The 26,894-nt window shown below is 54.9% G+C and overlaps 1 protein-coding gene across 1 annotated transcript in view; it reads left to right on the plus strand.

Moving 5' to 3' along the window:
* Positions 1-26,894, plus strand: part of Atp10a (ATPase, class V, type 10A) — a gene marked incomplete at its 5' end in the record, with an annotated part of 120,228 nt that overhangs the window by 44,439 nt on the left and 48,895 nt on the right. Inside the window, 1 exon segment of the mRNA XM_005410422.2 lies at positions 13,129-13,333. Coding sequence (XP_005410479.2) covers positions 13,129-13,333 — 205 coding nt within the window.

Genomic DNA, 26,894 nt, shown 5'->3' on the forward strand with positions numbered 1-26,894 from the left:
GTTTATAAATAGGTCCACTTACAGTTCATCACAGGTGGACACGTTTGGGTTGGACTCCTACGCAGCGGGGTCCCCGGCGCGTGCACTTGGGCATGAGGGGAGACAGAGAGAGAGAGAGAGAGAGAGAGAGAGAGAGAGAGAGAGAGAGAGAGAGAGAGAGAGAGAGAGAGAGAGACGAGCTAGTGCACTCCGTAGCTTTTAGCTGGTTTATAAATAGGTCCACTTACAGTTCATCACAGGTGGACACGTTTGGGTTGGACTCCTACGCAGCGGGGTCCCCGGCGCGTGCACTTGGGCATGGCCGGGTTTTATTTCTTCGTGCCTCACACTCACAGTTTAATGTAACTTTTTGCTTGCTGTGTTGTTTTTCCTACTGTTTTCTGTTCAGCGCGCGGGCTCATCTAAGAGTTGCGGGCGGCCTGACTGCTGCTCAGCCCCCTGTGTGCGGAGACATTTAAGCGTGCTCCTCTCTTCTCTGGATGGTGTTGCCCCAGCTGGGTTTTCTCTTTAGGGGAAGCAGAGCGGATCCCAGGGATCCTCTTCTTGGGCGTGCTGGGATGAGGGCGACAGCAGAGAGGGATGACTGGAGGAGCCATGGCCCAGGCCGCAGCGCCGGCTCTGGGCTGGGTGTCAGTGTTGCGCAGGGTGCTCCGTCCGTGCAGACCTCAGCTGGCTCGCCCACTGCAGCCGGGCGCCTCGCGGCTGGCCAGGGCGCGTTCTGCGCTCTCTCTGGCTGAGCTGAGTCTTCGCTTTGTTTTGCGCTGCCCTCGGCTGTCTGTACACACCCGGAGACAGGGTGCCGTCTGCCACCTGACCTCTCTAGTGCACCTTGGGGATCCTGTGCCTTCACATGAAACCTGTCACCCTTTCCTCTGTCAGATGACCAGCACAGGTGTCCTGTGGGGTCCTGGCCAGGTGTGGCAGGCAGGTGGGGTGGGCAGTGCTGCCCTCCTGGAGAGCCAGGGGTGCAGCCTGGGGCTGTGTGACGCCTCATTTGGAATTGCTGTCCAGGCAGCAAGAATACCGCACCACAAGCACCTCCGGAGCATCGATTTATAACAAGAGGCTTTGGGGGTTTTTGAGACAGAGTCTCATCATGTAGCCCTGGCAGGACTTGAACTCATGGTGATCCTCCTGCTTCAGCCTCCTGAGTGCTGGGATTGCAGTCATGAGCCACCACACCTGCATTTGGAGTTCTGATTTTGTTGGCTTTGGGATCTGGCTTTCCATGAGGGTGGACAGTCATGGCCAAGAGTGTGCATTATGGTGGAATAGACAAGCTTGCCAGCGCTTGTGAACTGCCAGGGACGGGAGGCAGTGGGCAGCAGTCAGGTGCCTCCCTCTGCCAGGCGGAGAGGCCATGTCCAAGTGTGTGGCCTGACACAGCGGCAGGACTTCGTTTGTGAAAAGTTTGGGTGTGTCAGAGCCGGAGTCTTGCATTGAGTTCTCTTCCTGGTCGGCATCTTGTGACACTGATCTCTCCGGGTGACACACTTTCACTGTCATCTCCACAGCCATCCCTGGTAGGTGGGACTTAGATGGGAGCCAGGTTCGGGCTGACCTCTGCTGGCTCAGCTGTGCGGAGGGGTGAAGAGAGGCTCACCCTGTCCTGCGGGTCTCTGTCCCCCACCCGGCACAGCAATGGCTTGTCCGCATGCACCTGCCGCAGTGGTCAGGGGCCGTGGCCCCACCCCCCACCCTCTGGTGCTCCAGTGCTGGGCCCAAGGCCTACAGCGTGTCTGGACTCTACATAAGAGTCCTAAAGATTTAAGAGCAAAAGCCTAGCACAAAACAGAAAGCAAGGCAGAGGTCAGAGAGACCCATGTTCAGGCAGGAACCATGGACCTCCGAGAGGTACAGGAGTGGCCATGAGCCATGGCAGCCCTGGCCCCGGGATCCTTCCTCCCTGGGCCAGGCCTCTCCTCCCGCCATGGAGAAGCCCTTGTCCACAAAGACCCGTGTTTGTGAATTATTTTCAGAAAAAGTAACATCTCTAACATATTAAAATGTATTATAATAAGCTCTGTGTGGTGGCGCATGCCTGTAATCCCAGAACTCTGGGAAGCTGAGGAAGGAAAATTGTAAATTAGAACTAAGCCTTGGCAACTTAGCAAGACCCCGCCTAAAAATAAAAAATGAAAAGGGACGGTGATACAGCTCAGTGCAAAGGCCCTGCATTCAATCCCCAACGCCCCCCCCCCAAAAAAGTTGCGATATGAATGAACCGAGAGGACATTATGTAAAGTGAAGTATCTCGTTTACACACATTGAAGTATTCATTAACTGAATATCATGATTCTTGGGACCAGAAGTATTTTGGATTTTTTCAGGTTTTAGAATGTCTGCACATGCATAGTTAGGTATGTTGGTGCCACTTTCCAAGCCTAGACACAGAGTTCATTTGCGTTTCACTTACACCTTATACATATTTCCAAAAGGTAATGTTATATGATAATGTGAGTGCACCTGTGCTTTGACTAGATCTGGTGTGGAGTTTTTCCACTTGTAGCATCGTGTAGATGCTCAGGAAGTTTCTGATCTTGGAACATTTCAGTTTGGCATTTTTTGGTAGAGGGTTCTCAACATGTATGCAGACTGTAAAAAGTGACCCATAGGAGCAGAGCAGAATGGTATGGCCGGGAGCGGGTGTGGGAGGGAGTCATGATTATGAGATGTCCACGCAGAGAGGTAGGGTTCCAGGGGACCCAGGGGGTAGGTGTCAGTAACCTGCAACACAGAGTGATGGCCTCAGTTAACGACGATGTGGAATATATTCTGAGATTGCTGAGAGATTTTAAGTCTTAGTCCTTCTGCAATGGGAGTGTGTGTGAGAAATATATATGTCAAAGCATGTCATGTCAAAGCATGACAATGTACTCCATACATTAATAATAACATACAATTATTACTGGTTGCTTGTACAAAAAATAAAAAGAAGCTTCCAGAGCTGCAGAAAAGCTGATACTTCTCCTGTGAGAGCTCGGATTACTGCCGCTGCCTCCTTGTGCCTGGTGACGTCGCACTGTCCCTAGGCCCACTGGCCTCTCCCAGAAGACTCCCTGAGTGCCTGACCTGGACGGTCCGCTGTGGACCGAGCCATCAGCCTGGGGCAGGTCCTCCAGGGCCGTGGGAAGGAGCCATGTGCGAAGCGGGGTATGGCACCTACTCTCTGACGGTGCGTAGGCACAGATTTCGTACTTGATGGTCTCCCCAGCCGGCATCCATGGGGACCTCCCCACACCGGGGCACGGCTGTGTGGGCGCCCGGGGCCATCATCCGAGCTGCAGCAGTGCTGCTGGGGGCGACAGACAGACGCTGCACCCAGGAGTGCAGAAGTGAGCTACGCATCCAGGCTTCCCCAGGGAACGTTACTGCACAGGGATACAGTGAGGGTACCGTGGTACCCGAGGAAGTGTTTCCAGACAAAAACGTAGTGCTGGTGCCCATCCTGTGCGCGCTGGGGCACTCAGTGCCAGCGCTGCTAATTAATGGTAACAGCACGGTGCTGAAACCCAGAGCCAGGTTCGAGTCCAGCGGCACTCAATGCTCTTAAACAGAACTCAGAAGGAGAAGACGCTCAAGCTAGTTTTGCCCATGTTTACAGACCTCCAATCACAAGTCCCTGGGGAGAGCTTAGGAAAGTGTGTGTCGTGCTGTTTTAGCCGCAGACAGCATGGAAGCACCCCCCCACACACACACACACACAGGCTGTGGGTAACAGGGATGCATTGGAGATGCCAAAATACTGGGAAAGGGGTCTTTGGCGTCGTCACTGTGTAGAGATGATCATTTCAAGGCAAAAGGGATGCAGATTGTCTTGCTCTGGCCATTTTCCAGTGTATATACAGTCAAAACATCCCGTTCTACCTTATAAATATGGGCAAATGTTATGTGTCTCTCAGAAGATAAAGAAAACAGGGCTAGCAGGACAGGGGCGTCCTGGGCTGCCTTCCCGGGGGGCCCTGCGTGGCAGTCACACTGATGCCCGCTCCCCACATGTGCTCAGGCAGCCGTGGTTGGTGCCACATGCACACAGCACATCCTTCTTCCTTTGCCCGTTCCCTTCCTCCCCTCCCTCCCCTCCCTCCGTCTCTTGGTCCTCTTCCCATCTGAGGAAGATCTGTCTCCCTACTTCCTATTATATCACTTTTACTTTGCTCTCTGTTTATAATTTGGGTTTCTGATATGAGAGAAGCCACAGTATTTAAACTGTGTGTCTGATGTATTTCATTGAACATTATGGCTTCGTGGTGTACTCAACTTCCTACAAAAGACTCAAGTTTATCCTTATTTGTGGCAGAGGAGTCCTCTGCTGTGTATAAATACACATTCTTTATCTGCGTGTCTGTTGATGAGCACAGAGGCTGCCCCAAGATTTAACTGTGGTGATCCGTGCTGCTGGATGCATAGACGCGATGTATCGCTGCAGTATAATGTCTTTAACTCCCTGGGGAAGATGTCCAAGAGGGGAGTAGTGAGGTCCAGAAATGGATTTTCTCGTGTTCGTTTATTGAGAAATCTCTACACTGATTTCCACAGTGGTTGTACTGGTTCACACCCCCACCAACGGTGCAGAAGGGCTCCTTCTTCCCCTCAGCCTCGCCAGCCTTTGTCACGATTGCAGGGACGGCCATTCTTTCTAGGTAAGAGAGCGGCCCCCACCCCCACCACTGCATTGGGTCAGTTCTGGGATCTCTCACTTCACACCTCTGAGCCCCACTGCACCCTGGTTTCTGGTCTGTCCTATTGGTTTAGGGAAATGTTCTGAAGCACCCCCATCCTGGGCCAAGGGCCCCTCCACTCTGGCCGCACACAGGCCACTTCGTGACACGTTAGCGCACACGACTTTCCTTTTCCTGAGCGCTGTCTTCTCTGGATCTTTCTGGATACTTCCCATGTGGACCTGCCTGACCTTGGAGTGGTCAGGGAAACTGTGATGCATTTGACTATTTTGTCTGTAAGGCAGGAAGCATCCAGATATTTCCAGCCACCTTTATTTCTGTTGGATTAGAAAATGTAACATGGCTGTAGTTGGAATAAGCCTAATTGGAGTTCTAGGATGTTTTAGCAACAGAAAATGTATAAACTGATAAGGAGGCCAGAGGCAGTTTGGTGTTTGGAAAAGACCTTTGTCTTTGCAGGGAGGAATTGCTCTGTGTCGGTGACATAATATAATATAGATTGATGCTAGTTGTGAAATCATATTTTATATGATTGCACTTATCTGAACCCTCCATTTCATTGAAATCCGCAGAATGATTGTTCTGTCTTTCTAAACTAGAAGGCCAGAAGCCTGGCTCTTGTGTTAATTTCAAACCACAAATCCAATGTAAGAGGTAACTCGCTGCTTACTCGTAGCATGTATGATTTCGTTAATCAGATTCAAACACTTGGGGCTGGGGATGTAGTCTGGAGGTGGAACACTTGCCTCGTCGGCTGGGACCTGAGGTTTGAGCCCTGTGCTGCAAACAAAGCAAAGAATACACAAAAAACCAGCGGCTTGAAAAGTGGTAGTTGGGGAAAAAAAAAAAAAACTGCGCAAAAAGCCCAGAAAAGATGCTTGCGCCGGTGGCTGCGCTCGGCCGGGCGGTTGGTGTCGCACCTGCTGGTGGCCCGGAGCGTTCGCAGTCAGAGCCGGGGCAGAGGGTCACAGGGACGGACAGGAAGCGGAGCAGTTCCGCTGTGGAGACGCGGAGGGAGCTCAGACCCACACCTGGCAGATCAGGAACCCGACGCGCTCGGCCCTCTCTACCCAGATGCGTCCTCGGCTCGGGTGCGATGTGCCTGTGCCGGGCTTCGTGACCCCAGAGAAGGCACTGGCCAGGTGTGAGGCTTCATCGTTAACTCTGGATCATCCCAGGCCGGGGGCTTGGTGCTGCTTCTAAACATTTCCTGCGGGAAGGGTTTCGTGAGGAAGGGCATGGTGGCTTTGTGTGGGAGCAGCTGGTAGGACGGCCCGGCTGCTGTGTCAGACTCGGGCCCCGTGGCCACCAGTTGCTGCTTCCCGAGTGTTCAGCCGGCCCTCCCTGAGCTCAGGTACCAAGGCAGCCCGGAGCCCCCAGGAGCAGCAGCAGCCGCCCTTTCAGTGCAGAAGCTCCCCGACCCGGGCCAGAGGGGGCGTCCTGGAACATGAGCTGATCCCAGCTGCGAAGCCCCACTCAGGGCTCGCTTCCCAGCTCATCACAAAAGCCGCGGCCTGGGGTCTTTTGACCTTGGGCAGAGCTCTCCGTTTGTTTACAGACAGGCAGGGGTTTGGCAAATGGACTGAGTTTGTTATTCCTCAAGCTTGTTCTGCCTCAAGCACTGGCAGCCCTGCCCTCGCACTCCAGCACGCCGGTGTTCTCAGACCGCGTGGGTCTCTGGCTGCTCACCCCCAGGAGGCAGCGGCTGGTGTCTTTTGCTAGGCGTCTTGCGGGGTCTCCGAGGGCTCAGCTGTGCAAAGCTTGCTGGTGTCACCGCCCCGGCTCGCAGATGGTGTGAGTCTGAGCAGCCCGTCTCCCCGGGCCGGCTTCGCCGTCTGTGTGTGGAGCGGTGTGTGGGGCTGCAGGAGCTGCTCCGAGTGGACGAGCTCCAGCCGAGGCTGGCGGTGCCCACACCCTGACCGCGCTGGGCGGGGTCCCGGCTGCCTCCCCCGCCAGCGTCCTGTCAGACCTTGTCTGTTGACTCAGGCACAGATGCCACAGTGGGACCTCGCTGCCCACCTTCCTCTCCTGCCTGTCTCAGAGGCCCATCACGACTGGGAACCAGTGGCGAACAGCGTTCTGTTGTTTTGTTTTGTTTTGTTTTATTTTGTATTTTATTTTATGGTCCTAGTCAGGGCCTTTGCCTGAGCCCTTCCCCAGACCTGTTTTTTGCTGGTTTGTTTGCTGATTGATTGGTCGGTTGGTTTTGAGATAGAGTCTCTCACTAAGTCACTGAGTTGCCCCGGCTGAGCTCCAATTTAGGACCCTCCTGCCTCAGCCTCCCGGAGTGCTGGGGCTACAGCTTTTGACATGACCCCTTCTTACCTGTGATTTGGGTGCCAGCCTTCCAGCCTCTCCCCAAGTCGGACTGCTGCCAGCAGGCTCTCTGGGTGGGGTGGGGTGGCTTCGGGTTAGGCAAAGACTCTTCACCTCTTTCAGAGTCTAACTCAGACCTCTCCCCACTTCCCTGCGTGCCTCATCTATCGGACCCTCTTCTCTCGAGACTGTTGATCGCCCTAAAATGGTTTCATGCTCAGACCTGAAAGTCCTCCTCTTCCCCTTCCTCACTCCCTTTCCCACCGGTCCTAAACCCAAGATGTTTCTCTCTGCGCCTGCTTTTGCCAGGGAGGTTGAAGTCTAAAGGGCCAAAATCCAGTCGGGTGAGTGTCCGCGGTCGCCCACACCCCACCCCTCCAGCACTGCCGCCAAGCGCGTGACGCGGCGAGGTGCAGCCTGGCGGTGGGGCGTCGGGGTCTCATGCTGTGAAAACGTACGAGGTGCCACTGGGGCCGCCCTTTCGGAGCCCGGGGCCTTGTCCCGCAGGTCGGGCCGTGGGAAGTTGTTGACTAATGCAGGGTAAGAGTCAGCCAGCGTGCAGGGCTGTTACAGACAGCTCGGTTTTCCCCTCCTCTCCGAAGTCACCCAGGAGGAGGCGCGGGTCTCCCTGGGCAGTGCTCTGGCAGTGGGTGGGTGGCATGCGCCCGTGTCCTGGGCATCCCATCGTGTGGCAGCTGCCGTCCAGCTGTTCCAAGGCTCGGCTCTGACTACAGTGTCACCAGGCTCGACAATCACGTCACATGACAGAGGAGGAGTGACTTGCGGTAAGTGGACCTGCTTCCCCCACATCTTCCTGTCCAACCCAGAAGCACTCACCAGTGAAGCAGCCTCTCTCCTGGATGTATAGACCAGTGTGGAGGTCGAAGACAGTCGATTCAAGTCTCTGTGTGTGTGTGTGTGTGTGTGTGTTACTGGGGATTAGCTCACTGCCTGTTCAGTCAGCTACATTTCCAGCCCTTTTTAATTCTGAAACAGTCTTGCTGAGTTGCCCAGGTTGGGCTCCAGCTTTCAATCCTCCTGCCTCAGCCTCCCAAAGTGCTGGGACTGCAGTCACAAGCCACCACAGCTGGTTTGTTGGGACTGTTCTTGTGCACGAAGTGGCAGTGGTCACCAGGGATTAACTGGCTGTGAGTAATGTTGGAATCTGTCATCACTTTTATAAAAAACAAAAACCTCTCTTCCTTTACTCTTAAAGAAAACTCACCAAATAACGTCACTCTGTGTGGATGTACTTGAAAACAGTGCCTTAAACGTGAAAGCGCAATTCTCCATTTCTTGGGCAAGCTCTTTCTTTTCCTTTCATATTTTTCTACTTTGAAAAGAGTTGTAAATACATCATAGAGACCCCTCAGCCTCTGTAAAATCTCTGGAGCCCCAGAGACTCATGAGGATCACTGTGTTTCAAGAAATAAAATGTTAACCATTTGTTTCTACCTAGTAGCTCTTAAACCCTGTACCAGTAAAGACCCACAAATACATAGTGTGTCTCCCCAAAATAAGACCTAGCTGGATAATAGTCAGCCTTGGAAACTAGAGATCAAAACCACCAGCGCAGTCAGCCATCCTCGCCTCACCTTCCTTACAGAGCAGTCGCTGATCAAGAGAACAGGGAGGGCAGGGAGGGCAGGGAGGGCAGGGATGGCCGAGTGGGGCTGGTGTTCTTGATCTCCGGTTTCCAAGGCTGCTTGTTTTCCAGCTAGGTCTTACTTTCAGGGAAAGAGGGTGTAGCAGTCTCCTACCCCCCTCCATGTTCCTGTCAGCCTCCTTAAGTAAAGCTACCTCCTTTTATGAAATTATTTAATAACCTTAAAAACAGCTCCTTCCTTATAAGTACATCCTTTAACCCAGTTTAAAGCAGTGACCAGAGATGATGGGTTAAGAGATCTTGGTTGGTTTTCTTGTTATTCATTGTCATGAAACAAACTGTCGCGGGTCACCCTGACTCTGACACCTCCCTACTCCTTCACCTGGCATGCTCTGTTGGGAGAGTGAGGCTCAGTGGACCTTCGGGGCTCCGTGTGCCTAGGACGCCCCCAGAGGGGCAGCCGGGTCGCAGAAGCCTTGGATGCTGAGCGCCGCCCTGAGGACTCACCTCCCCAGCGCCCTCCGTTAGCTCTGAGTCAGCCTCAGAAAGGAGGCCAGGTGGCCGTCGTGGTGACACTGCTGGCCAGTGGCTGGCTGGCTCTCCGCCTCCGGTCTGAGGGCAGCTGACATCACACTTCCGGAAAAGGACGGCTTTACCGGTGGCCTTCCACCCGCTCCTCCAGAGCCCAGGCCCTCTCTTCCCTCCTCTTCCCCTCCGTTTCCCCGGGGAGGAGGCGGCCTCAGGAGACCGGCAGCCTTTTGCACTCCTGCCTGAACTGTGGCCATCGTTGTGGTGGGGCCCCCGAGAGGGAAAGGTGCTTTCCGTTCCCGTGGAGAACCTATGCACCCCATCGGGACGTCCCCAAACAGCCTGTCCCCCACGATACACCTCACCCCCGTGCTCGCACACCGTTCACACCCAGGACGGATGTCGCTTGTGCTGTGAAGCATTCTCGCTCGGCACGTGTCCCGGGGAGTAGTCTTGTGCTCGCGTGTGGCTGTTGTGAAGCCCTCTCTGCTCTGCTGCCCCGTGTGGAAGACGGAGCTGCTGGGCCGACAGCCCCTGGCTGCCGCCTTGGGATGGGAGATGGTACGGCGCGTCGTCTGAGGCTGTCCAACAAATTGCATGCATTGAGCAGCTAAGCAAAACGCAAACGTGCGACCTTGGTGTCCGTGGCTCAGTCAGACTTGCTGGGTCCTCCGCCTAGGGTTCCCCGCAGAGGTCGAGGTGCGCTCCAGGCAGCAGTCCTGGGGAGGCTCCGGGGGTTGACCTGGTGGATTTTATCCAGCGTGGGTCTGGGTTCACAGCTTGGCTGTGGTTCTCGGCCTCCCCCATCATGCGGTGCGCTGTGCTGCCTCCCGTCTGTGTAGAGGCGCGGACCCGTGACCTGGACCCCCCACCCCTGGCCTCCAGAGCCTTCTCACTGACGGGATGCTTAGTCTCTGCTCATCAGCAAGTGGAAGAGGGTGTAAGACCGTGACAGAGGTTCCACGTCCTCGCTGGTCGCTGGCTGGGGGCTGCACCATCAGGCCCTGGTTATGTGCCCACTCCTTGCCCTCCTACACTTACCTGTCACTGACATCAGGCCCAGGTCAGCAGGGCTCAGGAGGCCCGGTCAGGCACACCTGGATGGTCTCCCTGCGGGGCAGCTCTAGTCACCAGTTGCTCAAGATGGGGTGCAACTTCCTGTCAGTCCCAGGGAGCCTTGCACAGGCCTGTTCACCCTGAGCAGGGGCCTGGGGCCCTCCCAGACCCTGCTGCCACGTGAGGCAGGTCTGTCCTTGGAGGAATGCCCCGCAGGCAAACTAGAGAGGGTCACTTTCTATTTATTTATTTATTTATTGTCTTTTTGAGACAGGGTCTGGTTATGCAGTTCAGGCTGGCCTTGAGCTCACAACGATCCTCCTGCCTCAGCCTCCCGAGTGCTGGGATCACAGGCGTGCGCCGCCACGCCCAGCCTAAGAGGGTCACTTTCTAACACTGCGTAAACTCATCGATTGTGCTGAGGGCTACAGCTGTTTTGATCCTTACGCATTTATTCATGTTAGTTTTAGCTTTTCAATTGTTAGGGATCAAACCCAAGAGCTCTCGCATGGGAGGCAGCCCTCTAGCTCTGAGCTCCATCCCCAGCCCAGCTTTCCCACTGCAGAGCGTGTGACCCGTCTGCCACAGGACGGCCCTGGTCCCTGGAGCCGTGTAGCTTTGCCCGGGGAGGGTTACAGCCAGGGCGTCACATTGGCGAGAGGCCCTAGTGTCCTCTGCACCCCTGGGCCTTTGCAGTGGGCAAGGGTGGTCATGCATCCTGTGCGTGGGAGTACCAGCCCCAGGGACCGGGAGGAGGAGGAGGAGTCCCAAGTCAGTCCAGCCGGCCGAGCCTCCAGGGCGTTGGTAAGAGGCCACCAAGTTGTGCCAGGCAGATTCTGTCCCCTGTGCCGTGCTTTCCCTGTTCACAGATGTGTGTGTGTGTGTGTAACGACACAAGCGTGTGGATAAATCGTGTGGTGTGTGCCTCTGTGCCACCCACGTCTACCCACCTGCCCTTCGTCCCCACAGCCTGTGAGCTCTTCCGGCCGCGTCAGGAGAGCGAGTTAGGTGGTCCAGTGCTGCTCAGCACTGCAGACCTGTCCGGAGAAGCGGGACCCGTCGTCATGGAGACATCGCAGTGGCCTCGTGCTCACGCGAACTCGATGGTCACGCCAGTCGCTCAGGGCGCTGCGAGGCAGCCAACCTGGGACGTGTGAGTGCTGCCGCAGGAGCATGGCGGCTGGGCTGGCAGGAGCACACTCCAACAGAACGGTGCAGAGTATTGTAAGCCCGGCTGGGGACGTGACCTAATCCCAGCATTCTGGGAGGCTGAGGCAGAAGGATTGCAAGTTCAAGTTCAGCCTAGGAAACTTAGTGAGTTAGAGTAAAAATGCTGGGGATGTAGCTCAGCGCAACAATCCTGGGTTCAATTCCATTACTGGAAATATATTTACATATAATAAAATTGGGCTATATGTATATTTATATATAATAGGAGCTTGTGATGTAGCTCAGCAGTAGAACACTTGTCTGGCATGCGCAAGGCTCTGGCTTGAATGCCTTTGTTTGTTTTTTCTGAGACAGGGTCTTGCTGTGCAGTTCAGGCCAGCCGTGCAGCATGCTTTGAATCCCTGCTGCTCAGGAGGTGAGGCAGGAGAACTGCAAGTTCTAGGCCAGCCTGGGCAACTCCGTGGGAAGCTGTCTCAGAATGAAAAAGGCTAGGGGTACAGCTTAGTGACAGAGCGTCGCTGAATTTGCACCCCAGTACCAAAAAACAAACAACCGCAAGCCTTTCCCCAGGTGCTTAGCCCTGCGGAGGCTGCAGGGGACTCAAACGCTTCCCCCCGGGTTATTACTCTGAACACGGGCGCCAGCGGAGCGGGCAGTGGAGCCTTGATGGTCACAAAGCGGACGAAGCTGGCTTTTCCGAGGAGGTTCGCACATGAAATCAAGTTAACACAAACGAGCAGTGTCTTTCCTGTCTCCCGTCACCTGTGAGTCTCAGGACGCCTGTCTCAGGCTCCGTGGAACAAAGCCTGCCCCGTCCCTTCGGGGCGAACGCTGTGTCTTCCTGGGGTGCAGCAGTGACTCAGCCTTAGTCGGCGTTCCTCTGAAAGCACAGCCCCTCCCAGGCTGCTTTGTGCTTTCCGAGGGAGCCCGGGACGTGGGCGCAGTGAGGGAGGAGGTCTAAAGAGCGCGTGCTTTCGGTGGTGGAAAGTCAAGGTTTGACCTTTGGAAAGAGACTGCACACATTGAAATGCTTTAATCTGCCCAGCACCAAGGCTACCTGTCTCTATTCTCGGAAGCAGTTAGACTGGCGGTGGGCAAGCAGGAAGGTCAGGCAACAGGGTGCCGCTTCTGTGCTTTATCTGGAGCCAGCCGACCTTGGCACTGAGTGTGTGGCCCGCTGGCCTCGGTGCACCCGCTTTGCTTGCGTGGGGTTGGAGGCCGCAGGCCCCGCGGTGCTGCCTGGTGGCTGCGTCTTGCCTTACATTTACTTCCAGTGAGTGTGTGTGAAAGACAGTGGCAGGGGACACTTTGCACGTCAGTGTCTGGGCGTCTGGTGGCCCAGGGTTCTTCACATTTGCCAGGATTTCCCGCAGCCCACACTGGAGCGGAGAGGAAGGGAAGTCTGGCGGCTGCTTCCTCACGTCCGCAGCTGGGGCTCAGGTGCACGTGGCCAAACAGTGTCCAGGCCAGGACCCGAACTCACAGCCTGGGCACTCTGCCTGGGAACTGGGCGAGGAGGGTGGGAAGGCAGCACCAGGGAGAAGGCTGCGACTGGCAAGCAGGGTGGCTCAGTGATCCTCCGAGGACAGCATGCAGGTGCCACTGGTGAGACGCCTTCCTGCGCTGGTCTTGGGTGATTTCCTGCCCCTCCCTTACACAAGGAGGAGCACACCTGAAGTCCTGTCACTCACAGCCAAGTGGAGTTGAGGCCACCACGCTGTGCAGAGTAAGCCCAACTCAGGAAGTTAAACAGCATATTCTCTCTTCCAGGGAAGAGAAGAAGTACGTGCACCGGTTCTGGAAGGAAATCCACGTGGGGGACTTCGTGCACCTCCGCTGCAACGAGATCATCCCTGCGGACATCCTGCTGCTGTCCTCCAGCGACCCCGACGGGCTCTGCCACATCGAGACCGCCAACCTGGACGGGGAGACCAACCTGAAGCGGCGCCAGGTGGTCCGCGGGTTCTCGGAGCTTGTAAGTGGCCCCCGTGTCCAAGGCATCGCCCGTCCCATCCAGCTGGGTCACTTTCCCATATTCAGGGCGGAGGTTAGAGAGGAGCCTGTCTCGTCGGAACCCATGAGGAGCCTGTGCGTGTGGCTCGGAGCGCCACTTTCTGATTCAGGAGACTACTTAGAGTTCCTGCGACACGGAACGTATACGATAGCCGACATTTACCAAGCGATGGTGCGAGTTTGCCTGATGGCAGCCTAGAAGTAACGGCCTGGTCCCAGCCTGTATCGAGGGGACATTCTCTCCCCCAGGGATTTTCTGGGCCCACAGCAGCTGTTCCGTGGCCGCACTCCGCCCCTGACGAGCACTGGCCACATGCAGCAGGGTGGGTGAGGAGCGCAGAGGAGAGTAGTCCTGACCACCACACTCACTGGCAGGCCTGTGACCAGGAAACGCAGGGTTCCAGGCTCCCAGCCCTCTGCTTGCACCCTAGTGAAAAAGGGCTGCCCCTCACCCCCAGTCTGTGCAGAGCACGCACAGTCCTGAGACCGGGTGAAATTACATCACAAGAGCGTACAGAAACCAGGGTGTGTCTTCCTGAGCCTGTGTGTGGAGGGGGTGGTGATAACGTGCACCCAGCCACCCTGCGCAGCCCCCCAGCCCCCAGCCCGCAGTGCCAGTCTGCGCTCGGTCTGTGCCCTGGAGGATGGTGAAGGGTGCTTTAGGTAATGGTCCAAGGAAACTTGTTCTTGTACCAGGAGGGAGACTGTCCTCTGGGATTTCCTTCCTTGCTGCCAGGGCCCCTTTCCTGAGCTCCTCCGTGGGGGAGAGCTCTCCCCGGCCTCGGGTCGGGGAGCCAGGCTGGGCTTGCCTGGGGCAGTTGGCTGCAGCACACAGTGTGTGGATCTCAGGGTCATCGTTGACGTTTTGGGCCGGGGGACTGGTGGGACAGCATAGTTTGGGGTCAACATTTCTATCACCCAGGAAATATCGTGCAGTGCATCCTCGGTCACTACCACAGCAAAGGTGCCCCACACCCTTCAGAAGGCCAGTGCAGCTCCGCACCTGGAGGCGACCCCCTCCCCGTGGCTGGTGGTGGTTTCCGAGGGACCTTCAGCCCCGGCCGAGTGTGTACGTGAGCTTATTTCCACCACAGATTCCTTCATCTTTCTAAAAACCCTTCTTTTGTACCAAGAATATTTTTAGGGAGCTGCTGCAACTTTTTTTGGAATACGGAAAAGCAGACATAAAAATTTAAAATTAGCCGGGCATGGTGCCACGGTCTCATAATCCCAGCTACTCAGTAGACTGAGGCAGAGAGACTGAAAGTTTGAGCCAGCGTGAGCAACAAACATCGTGAGCTGTGCTTCTCAAAGAATTGTGTTTAAGTGGAGCACCTCAGCCCTGATCAGGGAGCTGCCTTCCAAATGTCTTCCTTAGGGACAGACCAGGCCAGGCTGTTTCCAACTTCTGTGTGACTGCACTCCCTCCAGGTTTGGTAATAAATGGGGACCCATCCCCTGGCACTCCCACACGCTCACCTCCGTCTTGAGTAAGTCCCAGGAGGAAGTTGTCCTGGCCAGCAGCGCTAGAATGTACATGCATACTAAAGGATTTTGGTCCTTAGTGTGTGGGCAGAAGCTGTCCACGTTCCAGGCTGGTCCGCCAGGCGTGCCTGTCTCCTAGAGCTGGAGTCCCCATCTGCCCTCCTGGGGACACATCCGTAGGTTCCTTGTGAGGGAACGGGTCCCCTCTTCATCCCATGATCACACAAGAAGGGAGGGAAGGCAGGAGCCACACAACCTCCAGCAGCCTCTTCCTAGAGGCACTGCCCATGTGGAGAGGATGATTTCGCCCTAACTGAAAGCATCCGGGCATCTCACCGGTGAGACTGCAGACAGTGAGGGAAGGGTAAAACCTAAGAGGTGGCAGAGGGCTTCCTGGTTAGGGGTGGTGGCCGGGGAAAGCCACTCACTCTCTCCTTGGTCGGTGCACGTGAATAACTTCCTTGTTTCGTGTCTGCTGCTTCTCTTTGTGAACCCAGTCGTAGCTCAGATCCTTACTTCCCAAAGCAGTGATGGTAACACTTGGTAGCTGAGCGGTGCCCTATCTAACACTTCGTGTGCAAGACAACCTTTAAAACAATGCAAGAGAGGCTGCGGCCAGTGTGTCCTCCACCGCTCTTCTGGGGACCCCTGAAGCCCGGAGCCGGTAAACAGAGTCGAGTTGTAACTCGGTCAGATTGGCCAAAGTTAAGAACGGAAATAATTCAGATTTTTAAATTAAAAAGTTCCTTAATAGCACCAAAATCCTTTAGTATGCATGTGTATTCTAGCTCCCGCTCCCCATATATATTTGGTATATGTTCTAGTCAGGCTTTGCAAGGGAAACAATTTAATACAGTACACATAATTTATGGGGCTATTTTATAATAGTCAAGAGTCATATACAAAGAGAGTGCAGGAAATCTGTCCACACACTAAGGACCAAAGAATAAAGCTGAGGGCCTGCATCCCACAGCAGTGTCCTGCATGAGTTCCAGCTGAAGACCTAGAGCCCCTGACAGTGCCTGCCTAGGAGTCCAGCTGGAGGCCTAGAGCCCATAACGATGTCTTATGTAGGCCTCTTTCACCAATCTGCGCTGGGAAGGCCCAAAGGTCAGTGGTGGAAGCTAGAAAGTCTGTGCCACTGGGATGAAGGATCTGTGGCAGCAGGCTGAGGGATCTGCACTGGAGCCAGGAAGTGATGCTCAAAGTAAGAACCAGAGCTCCCCTGAAAAGTACCACAGCCATCCTCAGTGACAGCAAGGTCCCAAGCTCCTCTGATGATCAGGACAGCTGAGTTCCCGTCAAGAAAGCCAACTCAACAAGCTTCTCCAGGAGACTGAGCAGTGTACCATCTTCCCCTCCGGAGCCAGGAAGTGATGCTCAGAGTGAGGACCAGAGCTCCCGCAGGTGAACCAAAGCCATTCTCAGCGACAAGGTCCCAAGCTGCTTTGAGGATAAGAACAGCCAAGTTCATATCAGGAGAGCCCGTGTGATAAGCTCCTCCAGAAGAACCAACAGCTCCTCTTCTTCCTGTCCAGTTCTCCTTTTCATGCTGTTGGTAACAATCCCCAGGGGCCTTCTCCACCCAGCACCACGCTGATTGAGTTCAGCTGGGTGTTGCAAGCTGACCACCAGCTGGCAATCCACCACACTATATATATTTTTACTTTCTGTTTTCCCCCTTTCTCTTTTTCTAAATGTCCAAGGACACTTGTTTCTGGTATTGAATTCCTCTTTAGATGTTAATATTGTGAAATTTATGAACGACCTCATGGAAAAACAAAAGCAGTGCACCTCTGGCCTTTAAAAGCCCAGCACTTCAAACCCGGGCTTCTCGCTGCAGCGTGGTGATGCCAGAAACACTTCAATCCTCTTTACTCAAGTGAACCTTTCATAAAATAGGGTTTGCTCGTCCTAACCAGACAAAGAGCAGACAGTGTCCACTCAGTGGTCCGACACAGTGAATAGACAACAATTTGTGTCAGACACAAAGTAGTATCTTACCAGTGTGAGGCACAGCAAATGGACCCTTGCAAGTGGCTGGGCCTTAGGCAAACCTAAGTTAGAAAGGACTTGCATCTCCTTAGGAGTCAGAGATGAGGTCGGCTTCGGTGCAGGAGCCAGGTGTGTCCTCGGGGACTGCTTGTGAGACAGAAATCGTGCCCGACTCGGCCAGTGAAAGTTTGGTGGAAAGACTCTCCCTTTTTCCTTTGCAGCGCTCAGGTCTGAACCCGCAGCCTCCTGCGTGGTAGCCAGCGCACCGCGTCACCAGCTCCTGACACAAAGAGGCAGTAGCGGGGCGTGGTGGCACATGCCTGTAACCCCAGCACTCGTGAGGCAGACTGGGCTACATGTGAGATCTTCTCTCCAGACATAAGGGAATAAAAATTTCTCAGTGGCGTGTTGGAAAGCGGGAAGTGGAGAGGGTGCTGAAGAGCACAGGAACAGCCGCTGTGGGGCGGCAGCCTCTGCCCGGGTCCGAGCGAGGTGAGCCCTCCCCGCTTGAAGGGCCCAGCCGTGGCTTCTGCGGCATCCGAGGATCTACTGAGTGTGTGCACAAGGGGAACCTGCTGCAGATCTTGCGCAGGGCAACACATGCACCTGCAGAGTGCTGGGGCAGCGCCTGGGCGGGCCGCCTTCTGTAGCGCCTGTGGGTGGCTCGGGTGGGTGTTCTGGCTGCCAGGTGGACTGAGGCCAGGTGGTGAGCCCCAGCTCCCTAGTGTGAGGGGCTAGGAGAGCGTCTGGGCCGTGGTGCGGCCTGCGAGTCTGGGCTCCTGGTTATCCTGAGTTCAGAGGTACAGAAAGTTCACCAGGCCACGTGTGGAGAAGTGTGGAAGGCCGCGCAGTGCAAAAAAAGTGCGCGCAGGCTCTGGCCGCCTGCCACCCAGCCCTCTCCTCCCCTTCTCTCTCCCGCGCCCTCTGTCACCCTTTCCTGACACGGCCCAGTTCATAGCTGAATCCTGGAAGCAGCCTGTGTACTCGTCAACAGACGACTGGATAAAGAAATGTGCTTTCTATATATAGTGGAATACTACTTGGCTGTAAAGAATGACAAAATTTTTTAAAATGACAAAATTGAGACATTTGTAGGAAAATGGATGCACCTGGAACATGTAATGTTGAGTAAAATAAACCCAGCACAGAAGCTTAAATGTCATACGTTATCTCTCATCTGAGTGAGGCAAAGTACAGAGAAGAGAATGATGAAGGATGATAGGAGGGACAAGGGGAGGGATCTCTGGCAGTAGGGAGGGGTCCAAGGGAGCAGGGGCGAGGGCTGGAGGGGAAGGGGACATGAAGGAGTAAAGATGTGCCGTGTTCAGGAACCTCATGACCCCGATTAGTGTAAATATTATGTCCCTGAGCTAAGACCCGTGATGTCGGCAAGAATAGAAGATGGGATGGGGAACTGGGGGGGAGGGGAAGGAGGGGATTTTAAAAGAGAAAGAAACCGGTTGTGGTACGTACATGTGACCATTCCCCGAGACGCTTGTAAACTACATGAACTGCAAACATACCAAAAAAACGGTCCCATGAGACACTGGTTATCGTCTCACACCGCCTGAGAGGGAGGAAAGGCGACCAGGCGACTCCTCCGGCACCTCCCAGCGTCCCCACCCGCCGAGGTGGCACAGGGGGCCCTGCAGCACCCAGCTCCCCTTCCCACAGACATCTGCTGTCTTCTGCGCCATTCGCACGGCCGGCGGCCCTGGCCAGGAGCTGCGTCCGCTCATGCAGCGTGTCAGAGTCGCGGTCATTTCTGCAGACTTGACACTTCCCCTGTCGACTGTGTCCAAGTCAGTTTCCTGCAGAAACTCGTTTTTGTACGTTTTTACTCACTCGCTGCGTATTTCCTGAGGACCTGTGCAGCGTGCCCTGGACCTTGGGCAGATCAGAGGGCCGCGTGTGCTTGCTCCGCGGGTGGGGATGAGGGCGCGGGGTGAGCGCTGAGTGAAGGAGAAGCAGGTGCAACCTTGCGAGGCCAGGTGGTGCTGGAAGTTAAGCAGAGGCCGGAGGAGGGCCGGCAGGGCTTTCTGAAGAGAGTCCAGACCCCAGGCCCCTTCACCGCGGGGATGGCCGCCCAGGACACCACTTGCGTGCTGGCTTTTACTGGGAAGAAGTATTCCGGTCATTTGTCTCTAGGGTGGAGTGAGCTGATGGCTGTCCTCACTCCGTGCCACACCCACAGCGCGGCCTGGAGCGGTCACTGTCGGGCTTCTTGGGAGAGCTGTTGCTCACTCTCCCCAGGCATGTGTGCACATATGTGCACATGTGTACCTGTACACGTGTGCACATGCGTACTGGTGTCTTTGCTAAATAAGGCAAAAAGATGAACAGGCGTAGAAACTGTCTTCAGCGGGAAAGGTTTTACCAGCACTATCGTGAGAGGACTTACCCAGTACCCAATCCGCACAGATTCTTGACAGCGACTGGCTGTCCCCCGATTGTGTCCACACTGCCCCCGAATTCCTCACGATGTGCAGGCTGCTGCAAAGCCGCCGCCTCTACGGCAGAGTCAGGCCTGCCCCAACTGCTTGAGAGAATTCAGGGAGCTTAGAAAAAGTAACTTTAAAATTTTAAATATGTAAAAAACAGTTTTTGAACAAACTTCTACATCCGCTTGCTCCCAAAATTGTCCCTGCCGTAGAAAAGCTAGAGGTGAAGAACTCAGCTTGCGAGGTAGTCCTCCTGCCAGAGTTTGTCGTGAGGCTTTGTGAGCTGTTAGACTTTAATTAAATGTAGCAGTGTGCTCTGTGGGGGGCGTCAGGCCTCGGAGTCTGTCATCGTGTGCAGAGCAGAGACGGGCTTCGCAGGTTAATTAGATCGGTCAGCATCACACCTTTACCGAAAGATTCATGGTTCTCTTTTACATATTGAAGTACAATCAGTGTACCCATAAATTATACTGTGATACATTTTCATTTTAAAATTTAACCATTTTAGAATTTTTGAAAGATACTAAATAACAGGAAAGATGGAAATGACTTTGAGAAAGTGGTGTGTGTGTGTGTGTGTGTGTGTGTGTGTTTGGAAGTAGTCATTTTTTTAATAAAAATGACTTTCCTTCCTGTATGGTTTGTGTCTGGATGTCCCCCCAAAGCCTCAATGCAGTCATGGGACAACTTCTGCAGTTTAAGATTGATTCATGGTCCAATGTTGGAATTATGGATGTGAGTGCTACATTTGCCCTTGGGCTGATAGTTTCCATACAGTGTAAGGGAGGGAAAGAAGCCACTTGCCACTGCTCCACCCCTTGTGCTCTTGCTGCTTTGCTGTCTTCTGCTGCCACGAACTATTGCCCTCTGCCATGTGCCACCCTGCCTTGGAGCCAGCCAAGTATGGACTGAAACCTCCACAGACTGTGAGCTAAATAAACCTTTCCTTCCTTTATTCTGGGTGTCAGGTATTTTGTCTCAGCCATGAGAGAAAAGTGACCAAGACACTACCGAAACAACAACTGGTTTTTATTCTATTTAAGGTGGCATGAAATATGAAATGTTATTTTTTTAAACTATGTTCTTCTTATAGATGAGGGAAATTTAATTAAATTACATCTTTCCTAAACGTAGTTCAGTTGCATTAGCAACTGTAAAGGGTTTTGAGGCTTTGTGTATCTGTGTGTGGGGTGTGTGTGTGTGTGTGTGTGTGTGTGTGTGTGTTCATGGCAGGAATTTCTTTACCAGTAGGAAGAGTTGGCAGTGTGGTCTGTCCTGTTGAACTGAGCTTCTACTTATGGGTGAGTGTGGGTGTTTATATCAGCGTGTGCAGGTGAATATGTGTGTATGTGTGCAAGTGAGCATATTCCACAGAAGAAAGCAAGATAAAATACTACTGCTTTAGCACTTCGTCACTTTGCGTTATCTTTGTTTAAGAGCAGATCAGCCATCTCCGTGGCTGATCTCCGTGGCAGACTCAGTGTCCTAGAAGTGAGCCGACTGACCAGGGCATGACCCTGGGGAGCCCAGAGCCTTCAGCCTGGCCCGTGGCATCTGCTGTGTGCTGCCCACCGTAGGCTCGGGTAACCCAGAAGATCCGAGTGAGCGTGGCAGATGTGGGAGCGCTTTGTCCCCGATGAGGGGCAGGGCCTGGTGTTGTTTCTGTTCCACTTGTTTTGTGGCAGCAGAAAGGAACATCTAGGGGCCAGGAATACAGCTCAGCAGAATCACACCTGCTTGGCAAACACGAGGTCCTGAGCTCGATTCTCGGTACCAGAAAAAAAAAAAAAAAGAAAAGAAAAATCTACGTCTATGTCAGTGTCCAGAGGGCACAGCCCGAGACCAGTGCCCACTCCCTGGCCCCTGCAGCCCTTTGAGCTCTTGGAGCTGTCCTCCTTTTGCTGCTGAATGTGTGAGCGTTTACTTCCCCTTTCTGCAGACAGTCTGGGGAGGCGCAGAACACCCAGTTCGTGGGGGTCCTCAGCAGGAAGCGGAGTTTGGTTCTGGTTTGGGTCAGAGCCGCCCGGAGCCTCCCCTTCCCTGAGCGAGAGGAATGGCGTCACAGGAGTTGTGGGTGTGTTGGTGCTTTTATAGTGACGGCGACGTGGAGGAGACCCCTGAGGTGGGAGCTTGACTGCAGAGCAGACACCTCCTTGGATGCAGATGAATCCGCCCCCAACACATCCGTTGGGTTTGATACTGAAGCAAGTTCAGAACCTTTTCTCCTGTCTGCATTCATGAATAAGCCATGTGCCGAGAGTGACTCAGTGTCCCCACAGAGAGCTTTGCCCAAATGGAGATCAGGGTGGAAGCCAGCTTCTTGAGTTTGTTGGTGTTCTGTAGAGCCACTTCCAGCAGGTAGCATAATTATCAGAACAGCCTCCTCCCTCCTCCCTGTCGGCTACAAAAGGACAAGAAACTGGGCATCACTGACAGGCTCTTCCTCTGGAGTCCAGGCCAGTCTTGAACTGACTGCATAGCCACATTGTTGTCCACTCAGACTCTTGGAGATCCTCCTGCCTCAGCCTCGCAAGTGTGGGGATTAGAGATCTGTACCACCACAGCCCTCCAAAGCTGGTTCTTCTTCACCTAGAAGGACTGACTTTTAGCAGTGGGGCTTGCTTTTGGCAAAATAACGAGCTCTTTCATTTGTGTGGTGAAGAAAGCCAGCTTCAAAGCATTAAGATCTAGGTTGGTTTTGGACCAAACTTCAAATAGCTGCGTTGCTTATCTGGCTCTGTCAGGTGTTCTGGAGTCTGGACCGACGGCCGGGAAGCTCTTTGAGGATGGACTCTGAGGCTGACAGCCCCGTCTCGGTCCAGGGGAACTCCGTGGGCCCGGAAACGCTTCTTGGGCATTTGGTGTATAAAACCGGGCCTGGGAAGGGTGTTGACACAGGGCAGGGTCGTGAACCTGGGGTCAGACTGTCACAAGCATCAGAGACAGGTGGCCCTCTGGGATGGGGTGAAACTCGCTCTCTGCGGGTGGTGGCAGAGCCGGCGCCCCGCTCAGGGAGCCCGTGAGCCTGCTGTCTCGGCAAGGGCCCGGGCTGAGCCGCACCTCTTGCCTCGGCCCGGAAGCAGAGAAGAGGAAGGGGTGGGGCTGGTCCGCTGCCTCCTCCAAGGGCGCGAGCCAGGGCCTGCCGGGGCCCTCCTCGCGAAGTGCCAGCCCCTCCCGGTGGTGCCACACTGGCGCCAGGCCTTCCCACCCTGGCCTGCTCTCGGGAGGCTGCAGACCCGGACCCCCGCGACCCTCTGCTGAGGACGGTGGGGCCCCTTGAACTCCTCCACCCGGTGACAGTGCCCCCAAGTCCCCTGCAGCCCCCGCCGTGTGCCAGGCTCCCTCCTGACCGCCTTCTCCCCACGCTCTGAGGCTGGCTCACCTGTTCTCCCCACACAGCCCCTGAGCCGCGCAGGCGCAGCGAGAGCCGTCCCCTCAGCCACCTGAGCTCCAGGCGACGCTGGGACTCGCTGCGCTGTGATCAGGCCCACTCAGGCCGGCCTGTGGAGCCCTGGCAGCACACCGAGGAGGTTCGGGCTGGCGTGGGCAGGGCAAGCAGGTTACAGCGACAGTGACGTCAGCTCGTGCGATTGATGTCACTGGTGTCATTGTAGACCTCCAGTCACTGGACTCAGACACGACCAGCCCCCCAGCAGGGACGCGTGCAGGGCAGGCGGAGGACCTGGCGGGGTTAGTGGTCAGTCAGTAGCCTGTGCTCGCCAGCCAGCCATGTCCCTCAGTCCCTGGCTCCTGGAGGTCACGTTGGCAGAGCTGCCTCTTGTCCGACAGGGACTCAGGCCCACAGGGATGGCACCTGAGGGCACACAGCACAACTTGCCCCTGCGCTGCTACCAGTGAGCCCAGGTGTACACGGGGACCCCTAGCAACGGGGCCACGCCCCCCGGAGCGGGCACTCAGGAGCCCACTCGCCCACCTCGGGCGGAAAGCGTCCTGCAGAGCCGGTGGAGGAAGGTGGTCCGTGTTGGCCCGAGGCTGGCGGACAGGTGTCACCCAGCTCTGAGCCCAGCTCCCCGAGCTTCAGCCGCAGCACGGCCATCTCTGCTCACTTCAGGGTTTACACGTGAGTGTGTTTCATTTCTGTGGTACTGGAGATGGAACCCAGGGCTTTGGCACTGAGCTACACCCCAGCTCTATTTTTTTTTTTTAGTTTTGAGACAAGGACTCACTAAGTCACTAAGTTGCCCAGGCTGGGCTGAAGCTTGCAACCCTCCTGCCCCAGCCTGCCTGAGTTCCAGTGTTACAGATGGGCACCGCAATGCCCAGCTCCAGAACTATTTTTACTATTTCCCGTAGAAATAACGAAGGAAAACCTCTCAATGCTTGGCGAAGGCCTCCTTTTAATCTTGGTGTTTCCTTCAAGGCTGATGTAATCGCAGTGGAAACAATACCTTGTTTGCCTATTCTGTTTGTTTTACAGAATAAAAGAAATCAGGACTTGGTTTCAGTCATATAAAAGAGGTCTTCTGAGTTGTTGTGGAAACACAAGGCCGAGATGCAGACCTGAGGGTGGTGGGGTGCTCTTGAGGTCAGGGGACGGGAGGCCGGGTTCCTGTTGCCCATGCCGCCTGCCCTGGCCTGGGCGGGCGGGGCGCCCTGCCCAGTTAGGAACTTGCACACCTGTGTGTGAGAGCACCGTAAATGTTCCCTTTTACTCTAAGCAGAGGCCTCGCCCCTATTACGGCATCCACAGAAGCCCACAGGTAGTGGCTGTGTGCCAGCATGGCAAGAGCAGGTGGCCAGGCCTGCCCGTCTCCACCTCTGCTTCTGTGCCCCATGGCACTGACCCTCCTTTGCCCCGCTGGCCCTTCCTGCCTGTGTCCTGCTAACTCTCTGGTCCCTTCCCAGGCAGGGTGGCACCTTGTCGTGGTTTGGGGTTTTGTAAAGGGGACCAATATAATACAGGACACGTATTTTATGAGATTATTTATAATAGTCACCCAAAGAGTCATATACAAGAGACTGCAGGAAATCTGTCCATACACTGAAGACCGAAGAATCCAGCTGAGGACCTGGATTCCATGATAACGTCCTGCATGAGGCCAGCTGAAGACCTGGAGCCCATAACAATGTCTCATGCAGGCCTGTTTCAAGGATCTGCGCTGGGAAGGCCCAGAGGTCAGTGGTGGAAGCCAGAAAGTCTGTGCCACCAGGATGAATGATCTGTGCTAGCAGGCTGAGGGATCTGCACTGGAGCCAGGAAGCAACAACATGCAAAATGAGAACCAGAGCTCCCCTGAAAAGTACCACAGCCATCCTCAGCAACAGTGAGGTTCTGAGCGCCTCCGAGGATGAGGAAGGCCGAATTCCCATCAGGAAAGCCAACATGACAAGTTTCTCCAGGAGACTGACAGTGCACCATCTTCCCCTCCCAAGCCAGGAAGCGATGCTCAGAGTGAGGAGCAGAGCACCCCCCAAGTGAACCGAAGCCATTCTCAGTGACAACAAGGTCCCAATCTCCTCGGAGGATGAAAACAACCAATTTCATCCAAAAGCCAGCATGACAAGCCCCTCCAAAAGAACCAACAGCTCCTTACAGCTTCTACCAGCTCCCAACAGCCTTTCTCAGCTCCCAACAGCCTTGTCCTTCTCCAGTTCTGCCTCTTATGCTACTGGCAACAGTCCTCAGGTGGACCTCCCACACCCAGCACCGTGCTTTCTCAGTTTAGCTGGGGTTTACAAGTTGACCACCAGTTGTCAATCCACCACAACCTGCTCCTGGAGTTCCCCTGATCTCCTCATGGGTCCAGATTCTGCCCAGAGAGACCTGGAACTGGGTTCAGGGGGCCGTGGGGACCTCGGGAGTGGCCCTTTGTTCATCTTCTGCCACCCTCAGCTCCACCTGCTCCCCAGCATCACCTGCATCTCTGCAGTCGGCCCTCTGCTCCGCCGTGGAAGCTGCCAGAATGGTGAACCCGAAGCCTGCAGTGGCAGTGGCACCTGAGCCTGGGCTCCCACTCAGGGCCACTCCTGCAGTTGCTTCCATCGTGCCCGCTTGCCTGCGGTCTGCTGGCTGCCTGGCAGGGCTGTGCCAAGTGTGGGGGAGAAGGCGGCTCGGGTCAGCAGGGCCCGGGCTGTCCTGAGTGCACACCGTTCGCTCCACTCGCACAGATGCAGTCCGGAGAGCGCCAGCGCAGCACCGGGAGCAGCGGCAGAAAGGGGCATCCGCCTCGGACGGCACAAGCTGGGCAGAGAGGATGGCGGTACAGGGTGGGGTTGGCCACGACCCAGCCCCGAGACTTGCCGTACCCACCCTTTCGCAGACCCAGACCTCTGCACCTGGCGACACTGCAGGGCCTATGGGTGGCCTGTGGAGGTCGCCGGGGGTACTTAGATCATGAGGAAGCCTCTGTGAGCTTGGACAATGTGACAACTTAGTGAGACCCTGTCTCAAAATGAAAAAGAAGAGAAAGGACTAGGGATGTAGCTGGGTGTGAAGGCCCAGGACCACCCCTAAGCCCCTAAAGGGCAGAGGAACTTGCTGTGTCTCCCCAAGTGATGCCCTCTGCCCCGTGCAGATGTGGCACCAGATTCTCCCCAGACACCAGGCAGGTGTTAGCCCACGCTCCTAGGTTCCCAACCTCTAGAGCCAAGAGCCAAATAAACTTCTGTTATTGCTACATTGCCAGTGTCAGGTATTTTGTTATACCACGACGAAGACATGGCCGTGGCGTCCAGCCCGGGCTCAGTGGCCGGTAGTGCTGTGGCAGTAGTCGGCTGCAAGGAGGTCCGAGGGTGCGGACATCCCCTGGGCAGAGGAGAGGAGGGTGGCTGTGGGCAGCAGCCCACCAAGCCGTCTCCCGTGAGGGGGAGGTGGAAGCCAGGCGGGGGGCTTCAGTCAAGGAGCTCCGTGCTGGAGGCCCAGCCAGAGTGCCCGCCGCAGACAGGACCCTGGGCCTTTGCCGTCATCTGGCATGAGTCAGACCATTCACTAATGTCCTAGACGCAAACAAACAAGCAGATGTTACGTGAGTGACCTAGGATGAAGAAGACCATCCAGTCCCACCAAAAATAATTTCTTTCAAGAATTCCACAGGCAGGCAATCCAGGCTCTGTAAGAAGTAAAGCCCTTACTCCTGACAGGTTAATTTTACTCCAGCATGAACTAAGTGCAAGCAGAGAAGCAATTATTTTCTTACAAAAATAAATTTCTCTCTCCCTGAGATAAAAATAGCCTCTGATCAGTCAGATAACAGTGTAGTTCCTAAAGCAAAGGCAATTCATTAAGCAGTGCTTGTAGCTGTTCTATTAAAAATTCCTCAGAAACCCAAAAGTTATGGAAAACTAGTGTGCCGCTCAGGAAGAAAATACAGTTAATTATCAGCTGCCAGCTCCTCTGCCCTTTCTTTTTAGAGCAGCTCTATTGTGATTGACTGACATACAGTGAGCTGCGCGTTTGAAGTGTGTCTCTCTGTGAGCTTTGCCAGAGGTGGACACCAGCGAGACCAGAGTCAGCCTAGCAAGTCTTCCTTCTCTGTCCCCAGAAATTTCTAATCTTTCCTCTCACCCCTTCCTGGGTCTCCAAAAAACTTTGTTCTTCTCTCAGAAACTATAGGGCATTTGGGGTTTTCTAGAGATTTATTT

This window comes from Chinchilla lanigera, unplaced genomic scaffold (genome assembly GCF_000276665.1).
Source record: "Chinchilla lanigera isolate Chin_1 unplaced genomic scaffold, ChiLan1.0 scaffold00132, whole genome shotgun sequence".
NCBI lineage: Eukaryota > Metazoa > Chordata > Mammalia > Rodentia > Chinchillidae > Chinchilla > Chinchilla lanigera.